The sequence below is a fragment of the Natrix helvetica genome (assembly GCF_964273705.1).
Source record: "Natrix helvetica genome assembly, chromosome: 8".
NCBI lineage: Eukaryota > Metazoa > Chordata > Lepidosauria > Squamata > Natricidae > Natrix > Natrix helvetica.
In genome coordinates, this window is record NC_138559.1 from 3588852 (window position 1) to 3616812 (window position 27961).

General features: G+C 44.9%; 1 protein-coding gene across 1 annotated transcript; it reads right to left on the minus strand.

Moving 5' to 3' along the window:
• Positions 1–27922, minus strand: LOC309395990 (neuropeptide FF receptor 1-like; the record flags this gene model as incomplete). Its single annotated transcript, XM_081960702.1, is given in 3 exon segments — positions 1–105; positions 108–866; positions 27674–27922. Coding segments are annotated over 3 exon segments (1113 nt in total).
• Positions 27923–27961: the final 39 nt, after the last annotated feature.

The window sequence follows — 27961 nt, forward strand, 5'->3', positions numbered from 1 at the left end:
TTAAGTTCTGGTTTTCTTCCAAGCCTGGTTAACAACATGGTAAGTCATAATTTTATCAATGTCTTCTAAGATAGAACTTGGGTACTTGGGTTGAGTTTTCCTCGAGGAGTCAGCTGCGAGGATGAAGAGTTAGATGAGTTTGCCTGGGTGAAGATTTTGTTGATGGGGCCGAGTGGGTGCTCAGAATAAAGTTCCTGCATGGTCATCTCCTGGGAGCAGAACTGGAACTTAAAAGCAGCCTGGAAGCTCCTTCTGAAGTTTTCATTATAGTAGCCGTAAATGACAGGGTTGATACTACTGTTAGAAAAAGCCAGCCAGTGAGCAAAAGGGAAGACGTAACTAGTTAGCAAGTCCAGGTGATCATCAGCCAAATCCATGTAATCCACCAACAGCATGAGAGTCCACAAAGGTAACCAGGAGAGCATGAAGAGGAGTGCGACCAAGATTAGCATCTTGATGACCTTGATTCTCTTTTTGGAGGTTCCATTGGCTCGGTTGGCACAAGGCAAGTGTTCAGGGATGGGCACAGTAGAATTGCAAAGCTTTAGGCAAACCCTTCCGTACATGAAGACAATGAGTGTCAGCGGCACCAAGTAGATATGGACAAAGAGAATTGTTGTGTAGAGTTTTCTCATCCTGTTGTCTGACCAAGCTTCATAGCAGGTGTAGAGGGGGTAAGTGGCATTCTTGTCATTGCCAAGAACCATGTAGTGGTCTTCCAGCTGGCCAACAGTGAGCATGATGGCTGAAGGGCACATGATGGCTACGGAGAGCAACCACACCACAATAATAATCACCGAGGCCTTGGGAAGGCTGAGCCTCTCATGGAAAGGGAGAACAATGCAGAGACAGAAGTGAGAAACTGACTTAGAAAAAGCAAAACTAATCTGTATTATCTTTGTTCCAATCTGGTACCCGTTCCAGAAGTTTGGGTTTCAGCTCCAAAAAATCCTAGTAGCAGAGCCAGGAATGTGCTGGGCACAAGAGAGATGACTACCGATACATAAATACCTAGGAACCCCACTCCTAATCTATATATACACACATGAGCCATGATGGTGCAGTGGTTAGAATGCAGTACTGCAGGCTATTTCTGCTGATTGCTGGCTGCTTGCAGTTTGAGTCTCACCAGGCTCAAGGGTTGACTCAGCCTTCCATCCTTCCGAGGTGTGTAAAATGAGGACCCAGATTGTTGGGGGCAAGAAGCCGACTCTGTAAACCACTTAGAGAAGGCTGGAAAGTTGTAAATAAGTCTCCTTCCTTCCTTCCTTCCTTCCTTCCTTCCTTCCTTCCTTCCTTCCTTCCTTCCTTCCTCTCTCTCTCTCATATTCCCTTTCTCCTTCTCCTTCCTGGTATCACAGTGGTTAAAATGCAGTATTGCAGGCAAACTCTGCCCCCTGCCAGGAGTTCGATACTGACTGGCTCAAACTTAATTAAGTTTTATGTTTTCTTCTGAAACTTTTCCTTTCTTGGATTTATCCATGGTTGGCCTACTGGGGCTTGAAAAGCTCAATAAATCATGTGCCAGCGGGTGTCACACATTGGCAGATGTGATGCATATTTTGAGCAACGGGGAGCCGCAGCACAGGGATGAAAGAGCCACATGCGGCTCCAGAGCCCAACAAAGTGAAGGTTTAGGGGTGATGTGATAGAAGTCTTGAAGGGCTGTCACGGAGAAGAAGGGGTTGACCTATTTTCCAAAGCATCAGAAGGCAGGACAAGAAGCAGTAGATGGAAGATTATCAAAAGAGAGCTCTAGTCTTGAATTAAGGATGAATTTCCTGAAAATTGCGACAATTAATCATTGGAACGGATTACATCCGGAAGTTGTGGGTGCTCCATCACCTGAGGTTTTCAAGAAGATATTAGACAACCATTTGTCTGGGATGGTATAAGGTCTCCTGCTTGGGCAGGGAGTTGGACTAGGTCCTCAAAGGTCCTTTCCAGCCCTACAATTCTACATAAATAGATTTTGAATCTGAACAAAACGTTCTATCGAGAATCCAAAGCTTTAAATGCCCACAACAGAGTAAGAGATTTCACAATGGTTCCAGGTTCATAAGATTAAGGTTTAACAACCCATAAAATGACTTCTTCTTTTCAAACAATGTTTAATTCCTGTTGTCTCTTTCTCCACAGGGAGCATTTTAAATAGTACTTTGCTAAAAAGTGGGTGTTCCCATCATCACTTAGCTGTTTATGAAAGTAAACACATAATCTCTTTTAGGAGGAGTTCAACTCCTGGTAACTTGCCATGCCCTTGCCATGCGGTCATGACACTCCTAATAAATAACTGGAGTTCTTTTGAAACTCAGCTTGAGGCTCATGATTTAATTAGGGCATCGGTTGCACTCTACCGAAATGGGTCTCTATTGTCTCCTTCTGCTTTTCCATCAAGCCTACCATATTTGGAATTTTTGGTTCTGATGGTGGGGCCACAACAGTCGTTTTGCAGGGTGACAAAGGGTGTTGCATTCCACGCTGTGACCTTGGACCAGCCGGCGGCTCTCACATGATGTGGGGCTTCGATTCCCCCTTATCCCAACCCCCTTGTCATCCCACAGATGCCCTCTCACATTATGTGAGGCAAATGGGCATCTAGCGAAGTATGGCTGGCCAGCAGCAAATTCTGATGCTCATATGCAACTGCTAAGAATTCTCTTTCCTGGGTCTTTTCAGATTATGAATTATTTTTAAGAAAACCAAATAAATCTGAGGAGCATCATTTTAATAATAATCCTTGAAGTTTCTGTTATTTTTTTCCTTTGGGCTTCTACAAGCACTTATCAGAAGTACTCAAATCACCCTAAGGATCTCTTTGACAAGTTTTTCCTTATTTCAAAAAAAATATTTTTAACTCTTTGGTAACACCATCTTACAAGGTAAGGCTTATAGAATCATCCATAAATTTGTCTTGTAAATTAAGACATCTTTCTTTGCTTCTTTTAATTCTAAGGCTGTATTTGGAGACACACCAGACTCACAAACTAACCAACCCCATTGTAACCTAGCAAGCCCAAGTCATATAGTCAATGTTTTTCAGATTAACAGAGTTGGAAGGGATCTTGTAGGTCATCTAGTCCAACCCCCCACCCAAGCAGAAGACCTTACAACATTTCTAACAGAGGGCAGTCCAGTCTCTTCTTGAAAGCTTCCAGGGATGAAGCTCTTACAACTTCTGAAGGCAACTTCTGTTATAAGGGTTGATTGCTCTCGCTGTCAGAATGTTTCTACTTATTTCCAGATTGACACTCTCCTTGTTCAGTTTCCATCCATTATTCCTTGTCTGGCCTTCAGCTGTTTTGGAAAATAGCTTGACTCCCTCCTCTCTGGGGAAGCCCCTCAAATATTGGAAGCCCCTCAAATATTGGTCCTTCTCTTCACTAGACTAGCCATGCCCAGTTCCTCCAACCATTCATCATGTTTTAATATGCAATCCCCTAATCATTCTGGTTGCTCTTCTCTGCACTCTTTCTAGAGTCTCAACATCTTTTTTATAGCGTAGGGACCAAAACTAAATACAGTTTTCTAGATGTGGGCTTACTAAGGCTTTATAACAGCGATGGCAAACCTTTTTTGGCTCGCGTGCCACAAGTGGGGGGAGCGCAGGGGGGGTCATGTGCGGGCGTGCCACATCCATAATGCAATGTGCAACCCCCCAGTGCACATGCGCGCACAACGCGCAAACCCCCCATTTTTACATGCTTTTTTCGCCCTCCCCAGGCTCCAGAGGCTTTATAGGAGCCTGGGGATGGTGAAAAGAGCCTCCCCCGCCCCCCCGGAGGCCCTCCAGAGGCTTCAGGGACCGTCCGGAGGCTCCCCTGAAGCCTTCGGAATGCTTAAAACGACCCTCCGAGCAAACCGGAAGTGACTTCCGGGTTGCTCGGAGGGTCGTTTTAAGCGTTCCAGAGGCTTCCCTGATGCCTTCAGAGCGCTTAAAACAACCCTCCGGTCACTTCCGGTTTGCTCGGAGGGTCGTTTTAAGCGTTCCGAAGGCTTCAGGGAAGCCTCCGGATGGTCCCTGAAGCCTCCGGGGGGGCTGGGGAGGCTCTTTTCACCCTCCCCAGGCTCCTATAAAGCCTCTGGAGCCTGGGGAAGGCGAAAAATAGCTTTTAAAAAGGTGAACTCAGCTGGCCAGTGCGCGCATGCGCGCTCGCCAGCTGACGGGGCAGCGTCTCGCGTGCCCTGACAAATGGCTCCGCGTGCCACTTGTGGCACACGTGCCATAGGTTCGCCATCACTGCTTTATAAAGTGGTATTAGTATCTCACTTGATCTTGATTGTGTCCCTCTGGTAATGCCACTTGGATTTCATTGGCTTTTTTGATTGCCACCGCACATTGCTGGCTCATATTTAATTGGTTGTCTACTGTCTCAGTAGGTCATGCATGGCCACAAAATTGTGTGGCATGAATCATTACTACATTACTTGCGGGATCGCATCCTCCCACATACATCCCTGCAGCCAATACGCTCACACAGGGAGGGACTTCTCCTGGTGCCGTCCACTAGGCAATGCCAGCGGGCGACACCGAGGAGTAGGGCCTTCTCTGTGATGGGCCCAACCCTCTGGAATGACCTCCCCCCCGACATTAGAACCACTTCTGACCTCCGCTCCTTCCGGCAAAAACTGAAGACCCACCTGTTCCGATTAGCAGGCCTGGCATAATTCAACTGTCCCTCCTGGCAAATGTATTATATCTGGTTATTTTAGGGGCTTTTTAATTTACTGTATTTGTTTTTAGGGGTTTGAATTTATTTTATATCTGCTTTGTACAGTTCTTTTAACTACATTTTAACCTCCTCCATGTCAATTGTCAACTGTACATATTTAATTTAATTTTATTGTATCCTGTTATATTTTGTATGAACTGTACACCGCCCCGAGTCCCTTGCGGGAGAGGGGGCGGTCTAGAAGCATTAAATAATATTATTATTATTATTATTATTATTATTATTATTATTATTATTATTATTATTATTACTAAAACTATGGGGAAATGCAAATTGATATTCAGTAACAATCAATCAATCATGTTTAAGGGACTCCCACACAGAAGAAGGGATCAATCTGTTCTCCAAAGCACCTGAGGGAAGGAGAAGAAGGAAGGCATGGAAGAGGATCAAAGAGGATCCAACCTAGAACCAAGGAGAAATTCCCTGACAGTGAGAACAATTAACCAGTGGAACAGCTTGCCTCCAGAAGTTGTGGGTGCTCCATCGCTGGAGGCTTTTAAGATGAGATTGGACAACCATTTGTTTGGAGTAGTATAGGATCTCCCGCCATAGATCTAGAAGACCTCCAAGGTCCCTTCCAACTGCATTATTCTATCTTCTAATTCTATGGCTCCTCCGCAGCCTGTTAACATATAATGCACACAAGCTTTTTGTTTGTGTGTGCCTCAAAGTGTAAAAATTGAGATGATTGTGCAGGTGGCAGCAAAGCGTTGCCAAAAATTCTAGCTCTGACTGTCATCTACTGGTCACCCAAATTTATTTTAGCCCAGATCCAACAAACCCTAATTTAACAAGATTGATGTAATTTAGCATAGATATTTTTTTATCTCACTTGCATTGCTTCCTAATTAACTCACCTCAGCAAACATACCTAATGCACCTTCCCCATTCTGTTGTCCCAACAACAACTCTGCAGAGATGGGTTGGGCTGAGAAAGAGTGATTGAACTAAAGTCACCCAGCCAACTTTCATGCCTAAAGCAGGACTAGAATTCCCAGTCTCCTGGTTTTTAAGCCAGTACCTTCTTCTAGTGTGCATGGAGAAAAAAAAATAAAGTTTCACCCTCTGATTTGCAATTGTTCTCAAGCTTACAGACATGAAAAACATAATTCTGCATGCCCCCTTTGCATTTTTATACTGTTATTTCTGTTCCCGTGGATTTAAAATCTCGGATATAACAAATTTGCACTTGTTATGAATTATATACCTGCTTACTGCTAAGCAGATGTGAAGCTTTCAAAGAGACAGTATAAATCTATAAGCAGCAGCAGCAGGAGAAGACAAAATTATTATGTTTTTAAGCTTTGCAGCACCACGGAAAGCACCAGAACGAAATGGACACACCACTTGTCCTCTGCATAGTCCTACCAGCATTTCTTCACCTTTGATTAATGACACATCTTCTCTGCATGGCTAAGCTTTACAATATTTACACTACCTACTAAGTTAAGGCATTATTCAGCTCTGAGTCACATCTGTACACTGGTTGAACAATGTTGAAAGTTGGCCAACAATTTCCTTTTGAATTTCCCCCCCCCCCAAATATCTAAGAACCCACATAGAATTCTTCCAAAATTTTCCAGTAGCTTCTGAAGGCTATATTAGATAATATAGCTGGAGCCTCCAGGTTCCACGAAAGCATCCTCTCTCAAACTTTTTCTTCTGATTTCTCCCCTTGATGTTGCCTGCATCTCACTCTCAGTAAAGAACTGAGACAGGATGAAACAGCTCCCTTAATTCTTCCTTCGTAAAGATAAAAAGGTAAAAGTTTCCACTTTCCGTTTGTGACTAGGGATAGAATAGAATAGAATTCTTTATTGGCCAAGTGTGATTGGACACACAAGGAATTTGTCTTTGGTGCAGATGCTCTCCGTGTACATAAAAAGACAAGATACATTTGTAAAGAATCATAAAACTTGTGTCTTATGTATGTGGTAGCCAACGGTTGTTTGTAGTTGGGGTGTCATTGGGCTCCAAATTTAGGAATCCAAATTCTTTTTTCTAAAGCATTTTGATATTGTGTCTAATATCCCATAAGCATTGGCACCGCTGTGACTTTCCTCCCTTAAGGGAGTTCCAACCGATGCCCTAATTAAATCATGAGCCTCAAGCCGAGTTTCAAAAGAACTCCAGTTATTTATTAGGAGTGTCAGAGCTGCATGGACCAAGTGAAGCCAACTCTGACCTCACTTCATTCATGCCTTGGCTCTGACCCTGTCTCCCCCTCCCCCCAAGGTGTGTCATCAGTCACATTCCCCAACAAAGCAATTTTGCATGTTGTAGAAGTCCCTCCCTCTGGCCACTGTGGAACTCCATGGAGATGACCTTGATGTTACCAGCTGGAATGTGCTTGGTTTTGACTGAAGTGCAATTTCCTTGCTGCAGCTGCGAGGCTCAGTTTCCCATCCTCCTGCCTATGGCAACTCGAGAGCTGGTCAGAAAGGCTTCGCGAATTGACACTCCGCTTCTCCCATTTCTTGCCTTCAACATTGCTGCTGAAGTCATGTCCTTGGCATAATTTGTTGAAATAAACACAATTGCACTCTCATGGAATGACTGTATCGATAAATCAAACAGTTTTTTTTTCAATGGCAATCATGTCTAGAGTATTATGTTCAGGATGTCAATCAGTCTGAATTTAAAAATCCCATAAATACTTTGCTCCATCGCTTTCAGAGGCTTTGTCTGTGACTTAATATATCCAGTAATGCTTATTGACTGTTAATATATATTATTTATATACATGCCAGTGTTATACTTTTCAACTTGATCGTAGATTGTTGCTGCTGCTGCTGCTATTGTTGTTGTGTTTTGACAACAGTCTGAGTATTTTATGCAGCTGGCATTTGCTACCCAAAATGCCTTTCTAATTTTCTCTTAATGAAATTCTTTCACAGTGATTATTTTTTGGCTGCAAAAACATTCCTTTCATCTCCTTTTTTTTAATGTGCCATTTTCATTCAAGTGTTGTCCAATTTTCCTTCGGTACATTAGAAAAAAATGTGCACGGAATGCTTTGCTTTCCTCATTTTTCTAATGTCATTTCATCCTACTACTTTTTATAGTCGTGATTAGATTTTAAGTCTGGAAATAGAGATTCCCCCCGCCCCCCAATTTTTAGTTATCATCATTAGCCACTTGGGTTTTTTTTTCACAGATAAAAAAAATGTAGAGAGGGGAAAAAATGAGGTCTTAATTATTACCTCCAGTTCTAGCTCATTAGTCTTCCTGGCAAGTTGCTGATATAAACACTCAAGACTTTCATCCTAATCATCGATTTCCAGATTCCAGTCAAGATCCATTTCAATCCAGTTGACTATTTGTCAATGTATAAGAGTTCATGAATTGGAATAGACATGGTAACAGGTCAGCCAATGGGGACTGTTTGGTGACTCAGATGGCTCAGAGCCTGGGCATGGCTTAGCTGGTTTGTGTGTGTGTGTGTGTGTGTGTGTGTGTGTGTGTATGCAGGGAGGCAGGCAGGGGGAAGGAAGGGAGGGAGAGAGAGAGAGAGAGAGCGAAAGAGAGAGAGAGAGAGAGAGAGAGAGAGAGAGAGAGAGAAGTTCCTCACCAAACTCACCCTCAAGGCAACCACATCCCTTCACTAACCTGCTTTCCATCTCCAGGAGCATAAAAACTTTGTTTGTAGGTTTAATGGACTGCTAAATTGGCCATGCCCACTCAGTCACATGACCACCTAGCCACACCCACCCAGCTGGTCCAACCCCTCAACAGTCCAAGGGACTGTGAATTGGCCCCCTGTTTAAAACGTTTGAGGACCGCTGGTCTCCTGTTTGAGCAGGGGGTTAGACTAGAAGACCTCCAAGGGCACCCCACCCAACCCTATGATTTTAAATCATATTTTACAACCCAGTTGATTAGCCAGTGGGAAGACCTTGAGTTATGTGTTCACTTCCTAAAGTTGTCATAGCTGCTTGCCTTGCTTTATGTCATAGCCCTGTGATGGCAAACATATGGCATGAGTGCCACAGGTGGCACGCAGAGCCTTTTCTTAGGGCACGCAAGGCATTGCCCTGTCAGCTGATTTCTGATTTCGGCCTTCATTTTCGGCCATTCTCTGAAGCCTCTGGAGGGTGAAAAACAACCCAATGGGCAAGCCGGAAGTTCGGGAATGGACTTCCGGTTTGCGCGTTGGGATGTTTTTCACCCTCCAGAGGCTTCAGGGAAGCCTCCTGAAACCTCAGGAAGGCAAAAAATGGCCCAACATATAAACCTGAAGTCAGAAAATGGGCTGTTTCTAGCCTCCAGAAGGCCTCTGGGGCGCAGGGGAGGCCATTTTCCCCCTCCCCAGTCTCCTAGAAAGCCTCTGGAGCCTGGTGAGGGTCCATCGTGCACATGCCCGGGGGGAGGGCGGGATCATGCTTGCATGCATGGGCAGGAGGGCGCATATAATTATGAATGTGGGCATGCCGGCATATGACCCTCCTGTGCTCCCCTTGCTTTTGGCAAGCGATGGGAAAAAGATTAGCCATCACTGTCATAGCCCCTTGCTCTATGCTTTGTGACATCGGATTTCCTTAGTTCCACTTCCAGAATCGTTTGCACTGGACCTTCTGAAAAAAGACTTCAAGTGGATCCTGGAGTGAAGAAGTTGTAGAGCTGATGCACGGTCTTCAATAGTCACAGGCCACTGGGCTCCAGAAAGAGAGATGATCATGAAAATTGCTCAGTAATATATTTTTGAGAGATAAAACAGCTGAGTAGAACCAAAGATGCTGCATATTGTTGTTCTGTCAGCTCACGTGCCTCCTGAACTTGCGATTCAACCCAACACATTCGTGGTTGGTACCTTCAGAGGTAAAACCATATCCGAATCCTATTTGCTCTTGCATATTAAAATAGTTTATGTCCATAACCTACTTTTGGGGAACTTAAAAAAGCCAATCTGTCTATATTTTCAGTTAAAAAAAACCTTCTGATTATGAATGCAAATTGGGGAAATGCCAAGGAGGATAAAATTTAAGAAAATAGCCATTTCCTGCCTCTACGAAGAGCAGGGGAAGTATGCAAACATGCCCTATTTGCATTTTGCAAAATTTGCACTAATTGTATCACGGCAGGAATCATACATCTTTTCTTACAAAGGACCATCCTTTATTTCAGAAAGCTGGCTTTTATATATTAGGACAACAACTGATATTAGGACAACAATTGACCTCCGCTCCTTCCGCACGAAACTTAAGACCCACCTGTTCCAACTAGCCGGCCTGGCTTAATTTAGAGCTTCTCCACCTCTTGGGCATTTTTAATTTTAATTTTTAACTTTAATTATCATTGGGGTTTTTAATTGCTTTAAATTATTGTAATTTATTTATTTATTGTTCCACCTCCTCCATATTGTATTGTTGTGACCGCTGCTGATGTACGTCGCCCCGAGTCCCTTGGGGGAGAGGGGGCGACTAAGAAGTCAAAATAATAATAATAATAAATAATATGTATTTAACTTGTTTTTTTAAAGAAGATAGAGATCGATCAGCGTGAATAGCTTGTGAGAGGCAAAGCATCAGGAAACAGCTGGAATTAAACCAGAGTTATTTTTTTTCACCTAGGCATTGAAAGAAGCACAAGAGTGGTGCAGAAGGACCAAAACCCAATTTGGAATGAGGTAAATTAGACAAGGAAGTTGTTGAGAAATGTCCTGGAAAAAAGATTCCAGCAAACCCCCTTTTTTTACTGTTGTTCAGAAGGGTGTCTGGTTATACCATAAAGTTACCAGAACTGAAGCTAGGATCAATGAAGTCTATATTTTTCCTAAACTCTTTAACCCTGGTGACAGTTTCGGTTTTTGAGTTAGTTCCCTCCTAATTTCTTCATATTTGAAAATAAAAATCCCTTAATAAGAACTTAGAAAGGGGAAGGAGATATATGACAAAATATAGTGCAACACTCTAGAGCCTTCTTTGGTGATGAGATGTTTTAAATTATCTCAGGGCTCACAATGGCCCAATCAGCACATTTATCTGGTTGAAAACTGGAGAGGATCTCATTGCCATTTTATTTGTCCCAAATCTAACATGATACACAGGTCTCTTAACTTTCAAACAAGCCAGGAACTCATTGTAGGAGAAATTTCTCCTTTGGGAGTTTGTTTAATAATGAAGAGTCAGGATGGAGTGGCTCAGTAGCTAAGATGCTGACCTTGTTGATCAGAAAGGTCGGCAGTTCAAATCCTGAGCGCAACGTAACAGAGTGAGCTCCCGTTACTTGTCCCAGCTTCTGCCAATCTAGCAGTTTGAAAGCACATTAAAAATACAAGTAGAGAAGGGGAGTTTATATTGGTTGCTTTAGTCTCAGCAGAAAATATCTTGGGGAGGGCGGGGCTGATGTCGCAGCGAGAAGATGTCTGTTCCAATTTCTCTGGAATAGCCGTCTAAATTCAGATCATCTGGATGACTCGATCTGAGTCTAAGCTGTCCCGAAGAGACGGTGAAAGGTAGGGGGAGATCCAGTGGTCCCAGAGACATTCGCAAAGTCTCTGGTGATCCGGAAAAAGCCCCCTTTGCCAGCGATCGCGAATCAGCCACAAGGCTGCTGAAGCTGCTGACAGCCCCTACACGTAAGCGCAGGAGAGAAGCATGTCGTGTTGGTGAGAGTTTTTTAAACCCTTTTTTCTATGGGAAAGAGAACACCCTGAATTTGGAAACTTAACTTAAAATAAGGCTGACTAGAGAGAAAAGCGGCGGATATCAGTTTACCAATTAAAGCTCCTTTCCCCCCCCCTTTTTTTTTTTACTCTCGGAAGCCAGGCTGGACTCTCATCGTAACTCAATGTGGATTGGCTCATTGCGGGTTTTTTTTGAGGCTTTTAATTTTGGACCTTGTGGGGGGCTTTGAACATATTTAAATCTTAATTGCCCTGAAGATTCTTTCTTTCTTTTCTTTTCTTTTCTTTTCTTTTCTTTTCTTTTCTTTTCTTTTCTTTCTTTCTTTCTTTTTTCTCTTTTGATTTGGCTACTCTTGTTATATTGGCATTATTTGGTTTATAAGATAACCTTAAAAAAGCAAGCATTGAGAGTTGATACAAGTAACACTGCCATCTAGTGGACTTGAAACATTGTTACTCGACAGAGCCGTTTCCCTCAAAAATCCAGAACTGTGAGAGGCAGAAATACATTTGTTTGAACAGCTGTTTTCTATGGAATCTTTCAGTATCTGGAAATCTACTTTAGACTAAACAGAAATTTTAAGGGAAAGCTCAGAGTGACCTTGGAAAGACTCTTATCTTTAAAAAAATAGGAACAAAGAGACTGAATCTATTCTTTCTTAGCTTGGTGGCAGTTCTTATACTATTTTCATATTATTTTGCTGGGAAGATGGTGATTTCGGGGGGGGGGGGCTCTCTGAAGTATTGATTTTTGATTTTTTTTCTTCCTTGTTGCTTTCTTTATTTTATGCTTACTTTTTGAAGATATTAGACATAAATGGATGGTTTGCTTTAAATATGAGTAAATTGGATTGAAGATTCTTTTTTTTCTTACTATCTTTTTTTTTACTTTGTTATTTTACTCTATCCTTTTTTACTCTCCTTTCTTTCCCCTTTCTCTCTCTTACTTTCCTTTCTAAGTGAAAGAGCTTTATTTTTTCTTCTCCCCCTTTTCCTTTTTCTCTTTTTTCTCACCCTCTACTTTATCTATAAACTTTTAACCCCATAAGTTGATGTACAAATTCTAAATTTTAATTTTTTGTGATATTAACTGGACCAGATTGTAGAAGGAAAAAAAATTAGAAGATGAGCAGAAAAACAACACCTGTTGATTCCACAACAACAACCCCTGCCTCCTCACCAGCAGGAGGTCAAAGATCAATAGTCGATGCTCCAACAAGAAAAGGAGAAGGGAATAACTTTAGATTCAATTATGCAAGCGATACAAAAATTACAAGCAGGAGCTGATAGTAAGGATGAAAAGTTAGATACCATTGTAAAGAAGACTGAAAACATAGAGCAGCAAACCCAAAAAATAGAATAAAAAGTTGCTAAAATGGAAGGAAAAATGGAAGATATGCAAAACTGGATGATGAAATATGAAAATAGAGTTCAAAAAATTGAAGAAAAAGTTCAACAAGAAGAGAAGAAAGTTGAGGAGTTAGATAGCAGAGTGAGCGATGTGAAAAGGGAGAGCAGTGGAATATTAGCATGGGAGATGGATAGGTCCAAATTTTTTTTAAGATTTCAAAACATAGAAGAAGAAAGAGGAGAGAATTTAGTACAGATAATATCTGAGATATTGACAAATGTTTTAGAGACATCCCAAGAGAAGATGATGGATGGTATAGATGAAGCATTTCGAGTATATGCAAGATATGCAATGAGAATTGCTCTTCCAAGGGAAGTCCATGTAAGATTTACTAAGTAAGCAACCAAACTTTGGAGGGGAGGGACTCCTCCGGGTACCTTCCACTAGGCAATGCGGATGGGCGGTGCCCAGGAGTAGGGCCTTCTCTGTGATGGGCCCAACCCTCTGGAACGAACTCCCCCCTGATATTAGAACTACTGTTGATCTCCGCTCCTTCCGTAAGAAACTCAAGACCCACCTGTTCCGATCAGCCGGCCTGGCCCAATTGTAATTACGAGTACAACCTATTACGGACCTTCCTGGATGGCTTTTTAAATTGTAAATTTGGGGGTTTTAATTTGGTTTTAGATTGTTTTTAACTATAAATTAGTTTGGGTATTATACAGACTGTATGTGTACATTGTTTGTCTAGTGTTTCGTGTTCTGCCCTGTTGTTTTTATATATGTACTGTCTGTACACCGCCCCAAGTCCCTGGGGGAGAGGGGGTGGTATATAAATTTAATAAACAAACAAACAAACAAACTACAAATATTACAAAAAATGAGAGAACTAGAATACAAAGGTAAAAAGGTTGTAGTGTTGAAACAAATTCCGAGAAGAGTGAGAGAGAAGAGAAGAGAATATCAATTCTTGACTAAGGTCCTGATCAAAAAAGGTGTTAATTATAGATGGCTCATACCGGAAGGTTTATTATTTACATGGCAAGGACAAAGATACAGAATAGATACAATTGACAAGACAGAAGCTTTTTATGCAGAACATTTTAGAGAAATGGCTGAGAAAACTGGAAAAGAAGAATTATTAGTGCAACTACTGGAGACACCTATAATCGAGACTGAAAAAGTAGAAGGAGCCGTAGGCGGAATTGATAAGGAAGAAGGCGCGGTGGGTGGTGTAATCCTCAGAGAACAACGAGAACCCAGATCAACTAGAGCTATAAATCCTGTATATAAGGTATAAACATGGAGGAAAAAATGATTATAATTAATATCAATGGACTTAACTCAACAATTAAAAGAAAGAACATATTTCATAAACTAGAAAAATTAAAATGTGACTTAATTTGTCTACAAGAAGTGCATATTCAAAAGAGACATGAACATTTACTAATACAACCAAAGCTTGGGAAAACATTTACTACACTGGCAAACTGCAAGAAAAGAGGAGTGATCTTCTATATTAAAGATAATATTCCAGCAAAATTAATTTATGCAGATGAAGAGGGAAGAATTTTGATGGTGGAAATTATGGATAATATTTAAAAAATACTTTAAATTGGAATTTACGCTCCTAATGAAAAGCAAGATGAATTTTATAAAAAAACTGCACAATTTTTTTTTGGACTTGGACTACGTTGATATTTGCATGATGGGAGACTTTAATGGCATTGTAAACCAGAACATGGACTATAAAACACACAAAACAACAAAGTTAAATAGAAAACTGCTTCCAAAATCCTTCTTTAGAATGATAGATGAAATAAACTTAAAAGACATATGGAGAGAAAGAAATACTACAAAAGAACAATATACTTTTTATTCAAATAGACATTCATCATTTTCCAGAATTGATATGATATGGGCCTCAACAGAATTGATTTGTAATGTACAAGAAATTGAGATTGAAGCAAGCACATGGGTGGATCATAATCGAATCACAATTAAATGGAAAGGCCAAAGGATAAGATCTAGATGGACATTAAATAATATCTTATTGAAAGAAAAAGATTTTACACAGAAAATGGAAAAAGAATTGGCTTTTTTCTTTAAAGAAAATAGAAAATAAGATATATCAATGCAGAACCTTTGGGATACAATGAAGGCTGTTACTAGAGGTCTGATAATAGACTACACAAGGAAGAGAAACCTAAAGAAAAGACAAACGCATAAAGCTCTAGACAATGACTATAAAAAACTGGAAAAAGAGTTACAGAGATCGCCACAAAAAAAGATGTTAAAATAAAAATGGATACAATCAAACATAAAATAGATCTACTGGAAAAGGAAGAGCTGGCACAAAAAATTAGAGGCACCAAACAGAATTACTTTGAAATGCAAATAAACCAGGCAGATGGTTGGCATATAAATTGAAAAAAGAGAGAGAGGCAAAGAAAATACTCCAACTAAGAGACGAGCAAGGACAAATTCATTAAGGAAATGCGGAGAAAAAGAAAATTATACAAGACTACTATGCTAAGCTGTATCAACAAGAGAAAATGGAAGAGGGGGGATATGTGTAATCCCTGAGAATGAAGACTGAAAAAATGTAGATTAGAACGTGGTTTAGTGATAGAAGAGAATATTAGAAGCTGAGGGTTGAACTGTGAGGTCCTTGGTGTTCTTCAAACTTGGTGGTTTTCTTGCAGACTAATATCTAGCACTGATGATGTTACTTAGTTTGGTAATGAAATGTCTGCAAGAAAACCCCCAAGTTCTGAGAGCCACAAGGAGCTACAATGTGGTTACTCTGATGTTTCTGTTCCTTTCTGTTGTTCTTAATCCTTACTTTTCCTAGTTTTTCTTGTCTGTAAGTATCCCGACTCCTTATTATCCAATTTGTTTAGCCTCCTAAACATTTTTATGATTGTTCTGGCATTTTTAATGCTTCCCTAAGGGTGGGTGGGGATGCTTAGGCTAATTCCATATTCTCTTTCACTGAACCTCCAGATTATACAGTTATTATAGATTATGTTGTGTGAGGGTGTGCATTTGCTAGCAAAAATCCCAAAATACAGAAAGAGTTGCTTTCCAGTAAGAATGCAAGATAACAAAAAATGATATCACTCAAAGGATGAAGAAGCTAACTGCACATTCTTTGAAATATAACATAGCAGTTTTAATATAAAAGAAGTGCCAAGGTTCTAAATCTTATTTTATCAAGCCATTCCACAGTACTTTATACAGAAGGACAAATGAGATAAGAGGAGAACGCCACATAGCCTTGAATATGAAAGTATAAAGTCTAGAACTGTGAGGGCGAACCTATGGCATGCGTGCCACAGGTGGCACACGGAGCCATTTGTTAGGGCACGTGAGGCGTTGCCCTGTCAGCTCCAACGCTCATGTGCACACTGGTCAGCTGACTTCTGCCTTCTTTTAAGGCCGTTTTTTGCCCTTCAGAGGCTTCCCTAAAGGCTCCAAAGGGTGAAAAATGGCCCTACGAGCAAACCGGAAGTCCATTCCCGAACTTCCCGTTTGCCTATAGGGCATTTTTTTGCACTCCAGAGCCTTCAGGGAAGCTACTGGAGCCTCCAGAAGGTCTCCATGAGGGGTGGGGGAGGCTGTTTTCACCCGCCTCAGGCTCCTAGAAAGCCTCTGGAGCCTGGGGAGGGTGAAAAAAGCATGCTGAAAGCAGGGGGGAGCGCTGGTCACACACACATGCATGCTGGGGTCACGTGCATAGCATTAGACGGGTGAGCACACATGCACACGACCCCACTGCGCTTCCCCCACTTTTGGCATGTGATTCAAAAAAGGTTAGCCATCACTGTTCTAGAAATATCTAAAACAGTGGGGACACGATGGCAATAAAGTTTCATATTTAAATGAACATGTACAAAACGTACAATACAACATAAACTGAGTTGGTAAGCTGAGAACTGAGTATGGGAAGGCTGTGAGAAGAGGACCAGGAAGGGAAGTGGATAGCTATGGTACTTCATGAAGATGTCACTCCCCTCATGACACAGAATTCCAGATGTTGCTGGTGACCAAGAAAGAGCATGCATCAACTTCAACTTAACGTAGCAGATAAACTGACTTGTAGATGTGGATAGACAGCAGAAAGAATCCTGGTGTCAAGGTTCCAAGTAATAACCCCAAAGCAATCAAAACTCTTGAGGCCTAGAAATTCCTCAAAGCATAATTTTATTAGGGATGTCATATTGACACAGCTGGTGAAAAGCTGACTCTGAAGGGCCCAGGGTTTTCAAAACGCAAAACCTCCAGGTCACATGTCCATCATGTGATCCAATCAGGTTGCAATCCCAACTCCAGCTGGCTTTGGTCCACCACGCCCTTCCAACACCTGGTAGAACATCCTTGGCTTCCATGAGAAGGAATGCTATTTTGGCTACACATCAGTGGTGGGTTATGACCGGTACACCCCAGTATGGGCGTACCAGTGCCTACTGGCAGCACTGGGTACCAGTACAGTGCTCCCGAGGGCCCACCGACCCACCCACTCTCCTTACTGGTATTTTAGCTCTTCAGCACACACACATGGAGCATATGGTTCCTGTGCAACGCTCTGCCAAGCAGCTGGAGCGTCACGGAGGTGTCGCAGAGCATCACAGGCAGTAAGTATGCATGTGCATGCGTGCTGCACATGTTCATGTGGTGGATGCCGGGCCCCGTTGCACCATACCGTTGCATAGGATCTGGAACCCACCACTGGTACACATCCCTCAGCTATCTCCCCCCTCACATTCCCACAGCTCCACCCAGCCTCACTGTGGCAGCCTCGAAGATGCTCACAAAATGGCTTCAAAACTGACAGCTTGCCGTAGTCTTGCTTGTGGTGAATTTGTCCAAAACAAGAGTGAGTGACTGACCTCCAAATGTTACATTGCTGATTATTCTTTGTGTTTATCCTCCAGACTTTGATGTGGTATCTGGATGAGAAGGTACTGGACGATAGTTCTGTTGCCGTCATTAAACTCCTTGAATGGGGCACAAAAGTCCAAAACAGGTGAATTGTAGAAAGAAGGAACATTTTACCAGTGGCTGGAGAATAGACATAAGAATTAAGAGCTTTAAAAGAAGTTATCTATAAAAAATGTATTCATAGTTAAAATAACTAATAGAGTTAAATAAATGACAATGGGATTGTTCTAATATTAGATACTTAAGGTATTGGAAATTAAGCTAAAATGGGATTAAATAAGGAGTAAGATTCAGGGGTGAAGTCCAGCAGGTTCTGATAGGTCTGGAGAACCAGTAGCAGAAATGTTGAGTAGTTTGGAGAACTGTGGTGTTCTCCCGGTTGCTCCCCCCCTCCTCCTTGCTTATGAACACGATAAAGGGGCTGAGGCAGCTGGCATGGATACTAACGCCAGCGGAAGATGGCTTCGGGAGTTGGCGTGGGCGCGGTTGGAGTGGGGGGGGTCCTTCGCTGTGCCCCCCCCCCATGTTGCCGCCGTTGCCTGGGCCACTGTACTGTGCCATTTGCCCATTTGGCCCCCCCTCCTGTGATATTATGGACTGGGTCAACGGAGTGCGGCCCTGGCAATGGATGTGAGTGCGGCTGGTGTGGGCGGAGCTTAGCTGTTGGAGTTGAAGTTGGAGCAGCTGCAGATGCCACTGCTGTCCTCGTTGCCGCCATCACTGGCCGCTTCACCACCTCGCAAGCTACCATCTGCTGCGATTTTGGACAGCTGTCCATTACCCTTACATATTGTCCCCAGCATCAACTATTTTTATGATGGACATAAGCTTCCTGCTACCCCCTTGAACACTGCCGGCTGCCCCCCCCTGTGGACATGTCATCTCCTTGTTCCATCTCCCCATGATATCATCCCGTTTGGTTGATGCCACACTGTCCTCTATGTTATACTGCGACAGAACTTTATTCCTTCCGGGAACTCCCCCTTTCCTGAGGATGGCCTTCTGACCTATCAAGACTCTTCCTTAATGATGGATCTTGGGATCCCGAGAGGTGGCATGCGAAGAAGAGACTTCTTAAGGGTTTTTTACAGGGGCTTTTAAACCAAATTTTAAGAGGGGGGAGGGGGGTTTGATTCGGATGGCTTAGACAGGCTTGGGGGGGAGTCTGCCAGGGCACAGGCCAGAGCTAACTAATGGGCGCGGGTTGGGAGGGCTAGGAAGGGTTGGGATTCCGCGGAGATGCTAAGCCATTCCATTGGGGGGTTCACCATCTCTACTGTTTGTGGGAGAGGCAGATATGGTGGCGGCCGAGGGCCAAATTATGTTCGGAGGATGTGGGTTTGCTGTTTAAGAGCGATCGCCTGTTCCGACCCTCATCGCCCTTCTCGCACCCCCGGGTGCTCGGGATTACAGGACCCTGGTCTCCGGCTGGTGTCGCTTAACGCCAGGTCCGTGGTACATAACGCTCCCCTCATTTACAACCTCATACAAGAGGGTAGAGCGGACCTGGCATGCATTACGGAGACCTGGTTGGGCCATGAGGGGGGTGTGCCCCTTAGCGAACTATGCCCACCAGGCTTCCGGGCATTTCACCAGCCGAGAGCCCAGGGCAGAGGCGGGGTGGCGGTTGTGGTTATCAGGGAACGTCTCAGACCTCAGGAGGTCACTGTGACTCAGATAGGCGGGTGTGAGTCCCTCTTTATGAAGTGGGGCCTTGGAGCTCAGGTGGGCCTTTTTGTTACATACCTATCTCCCTGCTATGTTTCATCAGCCCTGCCGGAGCTGCTGAATGCACACTCAGTCATCCGAGTCAGCTCGGGAGTTCATGGCTTCCATGACAGTTATGGACCTAACTCAGTTAATTCAAGACCCCACCCATAATGGGGGACACACGTTTGACCTGATTTTTGTCTCTGGGCAGTGGATGAATGATCTAGATTTAGGGGATATTTCTATTCAACCCTTGTCATGATCTGATCATTTCCTCTTCAGGCTTGACTTCCATACCACTACCCCTCGCCGCAGGGAGGCGGAACCGACTAGATGGTTCTGCCCCAGGCACCTAATGGACCCTGAAAGGTTCGTGATGGAGCTTGGGACTTTTCCTGAATCCCTTGCTCACAACTCAACCGAAGCCCTAGTGGAAGCCCGGGATAGGGCTGCCGCTGGGGCCTTGGATCGGGTTGTGCCTTTGCAGCCTCTGACCCGGTGTAGATCCCGGATGGCTCCCTGGTTTACCGAGGAGCTCCGGGAGATAAAATGCCGGAAAAGACGTCTAGAGAGTGGCTGGAGGGCCAGCCGGTCCGAATCTGATCGAACACTAGTAAGAATTCATATTAAATCCTACTTAGTGGCGATAGAAGCGGCAAAAAGGGAATATTTTTCCGCTCTTATCGCGTCTGCAGATAACCGCCCAGCCGCCCTATTTAGGGTGACCCGCTCCTTACTTAACCAAGGAACTGGGAAAGACCCCTTGCAGGGTAGGGCTGAAGAATTTGTTCAGTATCTGCAGGATAAAATCGCTCAGATCCGGACAGGCTTGGACTCTGACTGGGTAGATTCGGGTGAGCCAACGGGGATGAATCTTGAGGAGACAATCTGGGATGAGTTTGACCCTGTGACCACTGAAGGCATGGACAGGATTATGGGGAGACTCAGTGCAGCCACTTGTGTGCTGGACCCGTGTCCCTCTTGGTTAGTTTTGGCTTCCCGGGAGGTGACACGAGGCTGGCTCCAGGCGATTACCAATGCTTCATTGAGAGAGGGGTTTTTTCCCACCGCCTTGAAGGAGGCGGTGGTGAGGCCCCTCCTTAAGAAGCCTTCCCTGGACCCAGCTTCTTTAGCCAACTATCGTCTGGTCTCCAACCTTTGCTTTGTAGCAAAGGTTGTCGAGAGTGTGGTAGCCCGTTAGCTTCCCCAGTACCTGGATGAAGCTGTCTACCTGGATCCGTTTCAGTCGGGTTTCAGGCCCGGGTACAGCACGGAGACGGCATTGGTCGTGTTGGTCGACAATCTCTGGCGGGCCTGGGACAGGGGCTGTTCCTCTGTCCTGGTCCTATTAGACCTCTCGGCGGCTTTCGATACCATCGACCATGGTATCCTACTGTGACGACTCGGGGGGTTGGAAGTGGGGGGCACCGTTTTACGGTGGTTCTCCTCCTACCTGTTGGATTGGTCGCAGTTTGTGTTGACTGGAGGGCAGAGATCGACCCCCAGGCACGTCACTTGTGGGGTGCCCCAGGGGTCGGTTCTCTCACCCCTCCTGTTCAACATATACATGAAACCGCTGGGCGAGATCATCTGTGGTTTTGGGGTACGGTATCATCAATATGCTGATGATGCCCAACTTTTCATCTCTACCCCAAACCACCCAAACGATACCCTCGACATGATGTCCCGATGCCTGGAGGCTGTGCGGATCTGGATGGGGAGGAACAGGCTCAAGCTCAATCCCTCCAAGACTGAGTGGCTGTGGTTTCTGTCATCCCGATTTGTACATTTTGTCCCATCTTTGATGATAGGGGAGAAATTTTAGCCCCCTCAGAGAAGGCTCACAATCTGGGAGTCCTCCTGGATACATGGCTTAGTTTAGAAGAACACCTGACAGCCCTGACCAGCGCCTGGTACGTCAGTTGTGCCCCTTCCTGGATCGGGATGCTCTGTACACAGTCACTCATGCCCTCGTCCTTTCTCACCTGGACTACTGCAATGCTCTCTACATGGGGCTGCCCTTGAACAGCACCCGGAGGCTTCAGCTGGTCCAGAATGCAGCCGCGCGGGTTGTCATGGGGGTACCTAGGTGCTCCCATGTTACACCCCTTTTAGGCGTCCTGCACTGGTTGCCGGTTGTTTTCTGGGTCCGATTTAAGGTATTAATTATGACCTTTAAAGCATTCCATGGCTTAGGCCCAGGGTACCTGCGAGACCACCTACTGCCACCAGTAGCCTCCCACCGTCCAGTACGATCCCACAGAGTTGGTCTCCTCAGGGTGCCGTCGGCCAGACAGTGTCGGCTGGTGACCCCCAGGGGGAGAGCCTTCTCTGCCTTCCCTCTGGAATGAGCTGCCCCCGGAGCTTCGAATAATCCCTGACCTCCGGTCCTTCCGACGTGCCCTAAAAAGTTGGCTTTTCCAGCAAGCCGGCCTGGCCTGTTAATTTGAACTTATTTTAAATGTATTGTCTTTTTTAAAAAAATTTGGATATGGATTTTAATTTTTTTTAATTTTTGGGATGTGTGTTTTTTAATGTTGTACGCCACCCTGAGTCCTTTTGGAGAAGGGCGGCATATAAATCCAAGTAAAAGAAACAAAACAAACAAACAAAACCGGCAAATACCACCTCTGGCTGGCTCCAGAGTAGGGTGGGAATGGAGATTTTGAAGTCTCCTTCTCCCAGGAATGGGGATTTTGAAGTATCCTTCCCCTGGAGTTGGGACGGAATGGGGATTTTGCAGTATCTTTCCCCTGGAGTGAGGTCAACTAGTAGATATGGACATAAGAGGCACTGCAGATCAGGATGAAATGGCTGTGAAAAGCCATGATATAAAACGAAGGGTTTTTCCCCCTCCCCATAATGCATAGCTGTCAACTGGATTAGAGGGGGAAATGCCTATATTAGGGATGATTAACCTTTTTAGGGCAAGTGCTGAATGCGTGCGCTAACCCCCAAAATGCAATGGGAGAACTGCTGCGCATATGCATACACTCCCCCAGTGGTGGGTCCTGGACCCCGTTGCAACCGGTATGCTGCGCACAGGGCTGGGCGTCCTAGTCAGTCGTGCAGTCATGCAGCTTCTTGGCGGAGGTCACACAGCCACCGCATGCTGTGTACATGTGCTCAATTAGCCTGGTTACTTCAAAAACAGCTATGTAATGCGGGCAGGCTGGTGGGCCCAACGAGCCACTGTACCGGTATGGTGGCTGCTGCTCCTGGCTACTACCAGTATGGCTGTACCAGGCCGTACCGCGTGGAACCAACCACTGGCATCCCCCCCCCCCATCATTTTGGCTTCCAGGTTGGTGCAGAAGGCCTTCCAGGCCCAAAACAGAGTGCGGGATGCATGCATGTGCACGAAGTCCCAAAATGCAATGCGAGCATCCCTCGCACGTGCATCTCGCCCCCTGTGCATATTAGTGGTGGGTTTCTGCCAGTTTGCACCGGCTCGGGAGAACCGGATGGTGAAAGAGAGGAGGTTCGACCGGTGGATCCAGAAGTAACTTCCGGAATGCCTGCCCCGGCCTTGTGGCTTGCTCGCTCCCCCCCCCCGCCCACCCATCCGCACTATCCTAGCCCAATTCGGTGTCAAGTCTAATACCTGGGAGTGGAGGTGGTGAACGGAGAAGCATGGAGAGGTCCAGCAGCACAATCCATCAGACAGCAGCAGCAAGCTCAGGAGTTTTCTCCTGGATTCCCCTCTGTCCTCCCATCTCCCAAAGTTCTTTCCCCAACGTGTGATAGCTTTCTATTGGATTCCCCTCTGTCTTGCCTCCTCTGATCGCCCAAGGTTCTTTCCCCAGCATGCGATAGCTTTCTACTGGATTCCTCTCTGTCCTGCCTTCTCGATCTCCCTAATTTCGGCCCTTAATCCTCCAGTTGTCTATTTTTGGGAGGTTTTCCCCTCTCTTTCCCCCCCTTTCATAGGAGTCCCAAAACCTTTTGCCACATGGCTTGGGGGGGGGGGTGTAGTCATGTGACTGAGTGTGCATGAGTGATGTCAAGTTGGCCATACCCGTCCGGTCACATGACTGCCAAGCCATGCCCACAAAAAGGCCACAGAATTTCAAAAATTTTTGAAACCCACCACTGGTGCATATGCACATGCATCCACTGCATGCGCCTCCTCATGCATCCACAGCAGAGACCTGAAGACCAGCTGGCTGCCAGGGAGTGCGCGTGCCTAAGTGGTGGAGCTGGGCTGGGGCAACGGCTGGAGTAGTTTGAACACTCTGTATGCCATAGGTTCGCCATCATGGGCCTATATAGAAATGAAGCTCAGCAGGCAAGTTGTCAACTCCACTCCAGCAAATCAGAAAGCTCTACATGTGACTCTACGTGTTGTGTGGACCCAACTTGCTTTAGAGTTGCGTCTTGATGTATCACTATTTCACAGTGCTTGGTTCACCTAAATCTGCTGTCTACAACCCAGTGGAAGTCTACATGGCTTGTTAGATCTATGTGGAAAGAGCCATTTGAATGGGAGAGTATTCAACTAGGGGATATTCAGTCCAGGGCCAAGCTAAGTTAAGAACTTGAGTTGGGGACATAACCCCCTCATTCTCTCAAGGCCAACTCAGTTAGCGAACTCAGTTTATCTCTAAATAACTACTCTTAACACCCGTACAAGCTTCTATCACAAGCTCTTTGCTCCCAGGGTTTTGGGGAGATGGGTAGCCTATTAGGTTTGGTGGCAGTCATCAATAATTATCAATAATTATCAATAATTATCTTCAGCAGATAATTAGATCTGCGGAAAAAACCATTGCTACCAATCTGCCTTCCATCAGTGGTGAAATTCAATTTTTTTTCTACCAGTTCCGTGGGCATGGCTTGGTGGGTGTGGCAGGGGAAGGATACTGCAAAATCTCAATTCCCTCCCCACTCTGGGGCTAGCCAAAGGTGATATTTTCCAGTTCTCCAAACTACTCAAAATTTCTGCTACCAGTTATCCAGAACCTGTCAGAACCTGCTGGATTTCACCCCTCCCTTCTATTGAGGACCTGTATACTGCACGAGTCAAAAAGAAACCTGTGAAAATATCTACAGACCCCTCACATCCTGAACAGAAATTGTTTCAACTCCTATGCTCAAAATGATGCTATAGGGCACTGCTCACCAAAACAACTAGACGCAAGGACAGTTTTTCCCCAAATGCCATCACTCTGCTAAAGAAGTAATTCCCACAACACTGTTGAGCTATTTACTAGGGCTGTATTTCTATTATTCTTCTCTTCCTTCCTAGTATCTATCTCTTCCCACTTATGACTATAACCATGTTGCTTGAATCTTTCAATTTATATTGTTTTTATTTGTTTCCTAGTATGATTTGATAGCTTATTAGTAACCTTGACTATCACTAAGTGTTGTATATTTTTAATCTTGATGAATGTATTTTATTCTCCTTATATAAACTCTTTACAGAGAGAGGATATGCACCAAAGACAAATTCCTTGTGTGTTCAATCACACTTGGCCAATAAAGAATTCTATTCTATTCTATTCTATTCTATTCTATTCTATTCCATTCCATTCCATTCTATTCTATTCTCCCCTATTCTATTCTATTCTGTTCTTTCCTATTCTATTCTTTCCTATTGTATTCCATTTCATTCTTCTATTCTATTCTATTCCATTCCATTCTCCAGTGACATGCGGTGAGGTTTATGGCTGGTGAGGCTGGTGATATCATCAGGAAGGCGGGAATGGGACCACGTGTGCTCAGCCTCCAGCACACATGATCCCATTCCCGTCTTCCTGAGCGCGCTCCACTGGCTAGTGCTCCGTGGTACCCAACAGCAGCTGTTTTTCAGTGTTTTTCTGTGCGTCTGGCGTTTAGGACATCCAGCTATCTACCTAAACGCCAGATGCACAGAAAAGCACTGAAAAGCACTTCGCCTCCAAGCCACTTCGTCTTGATGATGTTGCCGCAGCTTCTGGGCGCGGCTGGATGGAGGTAGCCAGAGCGGTGCTGAGGTGGTCCGGGCGGACGAAAGAGCGAGCGAGTGAGTGATGGAGGATCAGGCAGCCTGATCCTCAGTCACTCGCCTGCCAGACTGCCTCGGTGCCACTCTGGCTACCTCCGTCCGTCCGCGCCCGCAGCTGTGGCAACATCATCAACACGAAGTCCAGCGGAGGCAAAAATGTTGTCGGCGCTCCCGGACTTCGTCTTGATGACGAAACCACTGGGGAATGATGAGAATCTCCCTGCCTCTGCTGGACTTCGTGCACTCCTCGCGATTGCAATATATGTCCAGAAGCGGCTTTTGTGGCTAATGGGGTTTGGGCTTCCAGCCCAACAGCCCCTGCCACATCTGGACATCTATTGCAGTCGCAAGGAGTGCACAAAGTACAGCGGAGGCAGGAAGGTTATTGGCACTTCTGAGAACCCTCCTGCCTCCGCCGGTTGCCCAGCTGGCACCGCCCCATGCGCGCACCTCCTCCGCCTCCTCCCTCCTCCTCCTCTTCACTCCCCAAAGGCTCTTCTCCTTACCAGAGCTTAGCGGGAGCTGTGTAAAAGGGATAGGAGGAAATATATTATTATTATATATTATATATTATATATTATTTCATGATGAGGGGTGAGGCTCTGCCTCCCCTGACCGCACGTCCCTGCCATTCTCCTATTCTATTCTATTCTATTCTATTCTATTCTTTCCTATTCTATTCTATTCTATTCCATTCTCTTTTGTCCATCTATCAAGTGTTATTTTTTCATAGTTATGGGTCTGGAGGGGATCTTGTAGGTCTTCTAGTCCAAGGCAGGAATTCCATCCTGGATAATTGGTTTTCCTTTTTTTTAAAAAACTCCAGCGATGGAGTACCCACAACTCAGTGATGCAAGCTGTTCCATTGAGTAATTGCTATCACTGTGAGGAAGTTTCTCCTTCAGTTCCTTCTTCCTCCTGAGATGTCACATCTTTCTTCCTCCTAATTCAGGGGTCAGCAACCCGCAGCTCTGGAGCCTCATGTGGCTCTTTCAATCCCTCTGCTGCGGCTCCCTGTCACTCAAAATGTATGTCACAACCACCAACGTGTGACACCCGACAGCCAACCAGTAGGCCAACCAAGGATAAATCCAAGAGAAGAAAAGTTTCAGAAGAAAACAGAACCTAGTTTTGTGGGCACTCAGGAAATAGACAGGCATGGGAATTGTTTTGTGGCTCCCAGTGTTTTCTTTTCTGTGGGAAACAGGTCCAAATGGCTGTGTTTGAGTGTTTAAGGTTGCCAACTTGTGTCCTAATCCAATTAAACCTTGTGGTTGCTACTAGTAACCTGTCTTTCTTTGAAGCGCCATCTTGACTTTTCCACTTCTCTACTAACTTTAGGGATTTTGGCAGTGCAGATGTAGCCTTAGGAACAGCAGCTGAAAAACCAAATGTTATGATTATGAAGAAGAATCAGAGTCTGCAAAACAAAAGTCTGCAGCCAACAGGGGTAAGTCAGGAAGGAAATAAAAATAGTGTTTAAAACTTGAAGGGCTTCGCTGTGAACTACAATTAAGACTGGATGTCCACCAACATTATGGTAATCCTGTTGTGGCACGCTGATGGCCAGGAGAGCTGGCAGCAGAGTTGGACAGTGAGAAGGTTGGGGAGGAACATGGGTCAGTCCTGGGGGCTGAGGAAAGCTCAGACGAGGGCTCTGCGTCAGAGGCAGAGAGGGAGCTAGACAGCAGTGAGGCAGATGAACAGCTGGAGCCTGTTCCCAGTGTGTGCATGTGCAGAGCTGCCAGAAAACAAGAACAACTAAGAAAGTAGGGTTGACTTGGGAGTAAAGCCACACTTTGGAGGTGATTGGCCCCTCCCATAGGAATCAAAAGAGGAGTGAACAGGGAGGGGGCTTTTTCAGGAAACAATTCATTCATTTGGTCGTTTCAAGAGTGGAAAGTTCTGTTTGTGACTATAAGAGACTCTGTGTCAAGTGTTGCCTTGCCTTGTGTTTGGAAACTAGTTATCTGGCAGCTCCAGATAGTTAGGGCCAGCAGTCCAGTAAGCCATGTTAGCCAAACAGTAACCAGGGCCAGCAGTCAAGTAAGCTATGTTAGCCAAACAGTAATCAGAGCAAGAAGTTCAGTGAAGCAGGGAAACAGGGCAAGCCCCACAAGAGAGCACAGTAATGTCCAGGCATTGGCAAGGGCACACAAGGCTCCACAGATTTAATGCTTGTTCCTGACAAATCTCCCTCCCACCAGCACCTCCTTACATCTCAGTCCCCAGGTGTGCCTTGTGAAGGGGAGGGGCACTCTCCTCCCTTGTAGACAGCTCAGTCTGCGTTGTTCCCGCCTTCTCTCTTCTCTCCGTACTCTAGGATCAGAAGAGGGTGGTCCTTGCTCTTTGCCTGAGCTCTGTCTTTCCTGCTCCTCCTTGTCCATAAGCCTTTCTGATCCTGAAAAGCCTTGCCCGGATTGACTCTCCCCTTCCCCAGTTTCCTCCAAGGCCAATGGAGCCACCCTCTCGGTCTCTGTCAGCTCTTGTTCCAGCTCATTTCCCCCTGCAGATTCAGACTCCGACAGGGGTATGACATTCACCCTCTCTTCAGTGCTGATAAACATTATTTTCCCTATCAATATTAATACAGGCAGGAAATTTTT